Source organism: Scleropages formosus, chromosome 15 (genome assembly GCF_900964775.1).
Source record: "Scleropages formosus chromosome 15, fSclFor1.1, whole genome shotgun sequence".
Lineage (NCBI taxonomy): Eukaryota > Metazoa > Chordata > Actinopteri > Osteoglossiformes > Osteoglossidae > Scleropages > Scleropages formosus.
Genome location: NC_041820.1, coordinates 25030986 through 25034907, shown reverse-complemented (window position 1 = coordinate 25034907; position 3922 = coordinate 25030986). Strand labels below are relative to the sequence as shown.

At 51.1% G+C, this 3922-nt stretch overlaps 1 protein-coding gene across 1 annotated transcript; it reads left to right on the top strand.

Moving 5' to 3' along the window:
- Positions 1-1286: 1286 nt before the first annotated feature.
- Positions 1287-2937, top strand: dio3a (iodothyronine deiodinase 3a). The gene has a single exon (XM_018764258.2). The coding sequence runs from the start codon at positions 1396-1398 to the stop codon at positions 2290-2292; it is 897 nt and encodes a 298-aa protein (XP_018619774.1). The 5' UTR covers positions 1287-1395; the 3' UTR covers positions 2293-2937.
- Positions 2938-3922: the final 985 nt, after the last annotated feature.

Here is a 3922-nt window from a genome sequence, read left to right as displayed (position 1 = left end):
GTGGAATGATAGCTGTAAGTTTATGTAATGAATATTCCACTAGTACGATACTTGATCATTAGAATCGTTTCAGCATCAGCGGAAGCCCTTATGGATGTTCCCTTTTTGGACAAACGTAAGAAAAAAGCGAAGCAGGACTAAATAAACAAGCGGCTGCCGTCAATTGTTAGTGACCCCAAAACGAGCGACATCCCAATGCGCTCCAGAACAAGGCAGTGGCGACAGCGAGCGCCGTCTAGTGGTCAAAGGTCGCATTGCCCAACCGTAGCACACTGTCTGCCTGTGTTAGATAACGCTAAAAATTAAATTAAAAAAAAAAATCTTTTTAATGTCACGACGCTGTGTGAACCTGAACTTGCGTGTTAACATTCAAGGTGTAAGAGTCCAAATTCGGAGCAATTTATGGTCCGATGTTTGAAAATGGACTCAGTCGTACCATGATAAATCAGGCTTGACTTTAAACTGGCCACAGTGATTGATGGGAAAGGCGGATCTCCAAGAAGTGTGTTAATTTGTGGAATTGTTTAATAATCTTAACAAAACAGGTCAAGTATAATCTAAATCAGTTATGGATAGGTGGTCTATGAAGACAAAGTTGTCTCCTATCTGGCACTACTTACAACCCGTATCATTTGACACATAAAGTCCTTTTATATTGTACATAATAAATATCTTCTTTTTGCGGACATTGAGGTGACGTACTGTGTTTGATGAGCAACTTTACAGTGACGGTTCCAATGACAGAGCAGGGTAAGTTACTGTATCAATGAATGTATGCAATGACCTTCCTCAAGGGTAATAGAGCGGGGGGGTTCGAACCCATTACCGTCACACTGCAAGGAGAGCAGCGTAAACAGAGCGCTACCTGTCGCCCCAACATTGAACAGCAGTCCCGTCCCAAATCCACCGCGCACATGTGACTCCCACGTCGCGAGAGAATGTGAGCAGCACTTTATAACACACGTGGACCTCCGTCCCGGGAGGAAGGGTCTTACGGTTCGCGTGACAGAACGAGGAGTTTATTACCACATCGTGTGTTCCCGTTACACTGTGGACGTGTCGCGGAGAAGTGGCTGTCAACGGACCGGAAGATGTCGCAATCGCGGAGCGCGCACCCTCCTCTGCCGCGCGTGACAGACGTGAGAGAAGTTCGGAGCGCTTCTCTCATTGCCCCGCGTTGGCCGGCCCACTGGCACTGGCACTCGCTCCTGGAGCGCGGTCCCTCTCTCTCTCTCTCGGTCGCTCGCTCGCTCGCTCCACGCGCGTCGCGCAAGAAGTTGACAGAGGTAATCCCCACCATGTGAGGAGGCGGCCTCGGCCGGGAGGCGGGGTGTCGCTCCATTCAAATCCCCGGCCGCTCCTATATATAAAGGAAAACACGGGGCGGCGGAGTAGATGCGAGCTCACGCACCGGCTCAAGTTTCCTGGAAGCGGGTCGGCTTGGAAGACGCGGCGGCGGCGGCGGCAGCGAAGGCGGCGGCGAAAGCGATGCAGCACTCGGTGGGCATCCAAACTGTGAGGCTGATCAAGAACATCGCCGTGTGCCTCGTGCTGCTGCCCCGCTTCCTCGTGGCCGCGCTCGTGCTGTGGCTCCTCGATTTCCTGTGCATCCGGAGGAAGGTGCTGCTCAAGATGCGGGAGCAGGACGGGGGTCCCGACGACCCCCCGGTGTGCGTCTCCGACTCCAACCGCATGTTCAGCTGGGAGTCGCTCAAGGCCGTGTGGCACGGCCACAAGCTGGACTTCTTCAAGTCGGCGCACCTGGGATACGCGGCGCCCAACACTGAAGTTGTGCGGATCGCGGACCGCGCGCGCAGCTGCATCCTGGACTTCGCTCGCGCGAAGCGGCCGCTCATCCTCAACTTCGGCAGCTGCACCTGACCTCCGTTCATGACGCGCCTTAAGGCGTTCCAGCGCCTCGTGGGCCAGTACACGGACATCGCGGACTCCCTGCTCGTGTACATCGAAGAGGCGCACCCGTCCGACGGCTGGGTGAGCTCGGACGCGCCCTACCAGATCCCCAAGCACCGCTGCCTGGAGGACAGGCTGAAAGCGGCGCAGCTCATGAAGCTCGAGGTGCCCGGCTGTCTCGTGGTGGCCGACAACATGGACAACGCGTCCAACGCGGCGTACGGAGCCTATTTCGACAGACTCTACATCCTCCATGAGGGCAAGGTGGTCTATCAAGGCGGGAGGGGGCCCGAGGGATACAAGATCTCCGAGCTGAGGACCTGGCTCGACCGCTACAGGAACAGTGTGCGCAATTCCAGATCCGTGGTGATCCACGTGTAGAAGAGGGTGCGAAGCGGGCGGCAAAAAGAGGCGCGCAGTTAACACTGGACGTGTGAGACACGAGGTGCGCAAAGCGCGTCCCGGAGCTGCTGTTTCCACGGCAAGAAGAAGCCGCGACAGCTCGCGTGTGCGCCGCGACTGGGAAGAGAAAGTATTAAGTGACACAAGTCATTTCGTTTCCAGTGTAGTGTAGAGTAGGGTAGTGTAGAGCAGTGTAGTGTAGTGTAAGGTAGGCTAGGGTAGGTGCCGGTGGCGTGAAGCGCACGACGAGCGCAGAATGGTCTCTTCTGTCTCCGTTCCCGTCCTTCCTTCGCCTTCGTTCTTCAGTAACTCGTGACACCACTTATGGACTGTACATTTGTAAATATGCGTGTTCCACATGTGTTCTGCCGTGTTCCCCCGATCTGCCACTCTGCGTGTGTGCGTGCGTGTGTGCGTGCGTGTGTGCGCGGCCGAGAGCATGACAATTGAATTGTCGTGTACTCCAGTGTAGTTGTGAAGTTCGGTTTTTAAAGGGTTCCCGACCAGAAAACTGATACTGATGTCGTCTGATACTGGAGTACCCGATAATTAGCACCTTGTTATAAGATTAAGGAAAAAAAAGTATTTTGTTTTGTAAATTATGCATACTTTTTTATTAAAGAGATTTTTTTATATAATAAAAGTTCACCACTCGAGTCCATTCTTGTTCAATAATAACTAAAAATAACGGTTTCATGGGAACGAGGAATCTGGGTGCACCTGTTGCTTCTCATCATTTTGCAGTTACAGTTAGGTGTGTTTGCGAGCGAAAACACAGATACGGCCGCTTATCGTGAGTATGTAGCAACACACGCCAGTCTAGCTGTATGCGATATGAAAGATGTATGAGAAAAGCACATTTCCCTCTGAATAATCAATCACTTGTCAATAGCATGTTGGCCATATTGGCATGATGTACTGATCGTACTCTGATCAACAGGTCTTGAACACTTGACAGCCTGGGGTGTTTAGTATTTTAGATCTTAGTCGAAAGATACTGGTGAAGAAAATATCACAGTGAGCAAAAAAAGTTACTGGTCCTAAACAACGCGGGTGTCCTGCTCGTGTTCTCCCGACAGGGGCGCTGTCACTAAGGCACCTTCTGTAGAAGGTGATGTCCACTGCACCTTCATCTCTGAACAGTCCGGTAAACCCCATCACAGACAATTACAGCAGTGGCTGCCTTCTACTTTTACTTTATATGAATGCGGCAGGAAAATGTGACAGAAAGGAAAGAGACGCGTGCGAGGCGACGCTTTCGGTGCTGAACTGCACGCGCAAAAAACGCTCAACCGGACAGTAGGTGGACACGAGCAAAAGTCCAGCAGAGGACTCTGGGATGTTTAGCAACAGATAAACATATGATATGATATGATCAAAATTTTACCGGTCCACGTGCGACCGTTATTTACATTTACATTTATTCATTTAGCAGTCGCTTTTCTCCAAAGCAAAGTACATCTCAGGGAAAACACAAATTTGTGCATTACATTAAGAGAAAGAGACATAGTTGCAGACATGTGATTCTTAAGCAAAACTAGTTTGTTACTTTCCACTTGATGCACCGATGCTCATCGCTCGAGTAGGTGCATAAAACTCAGGATAGAGG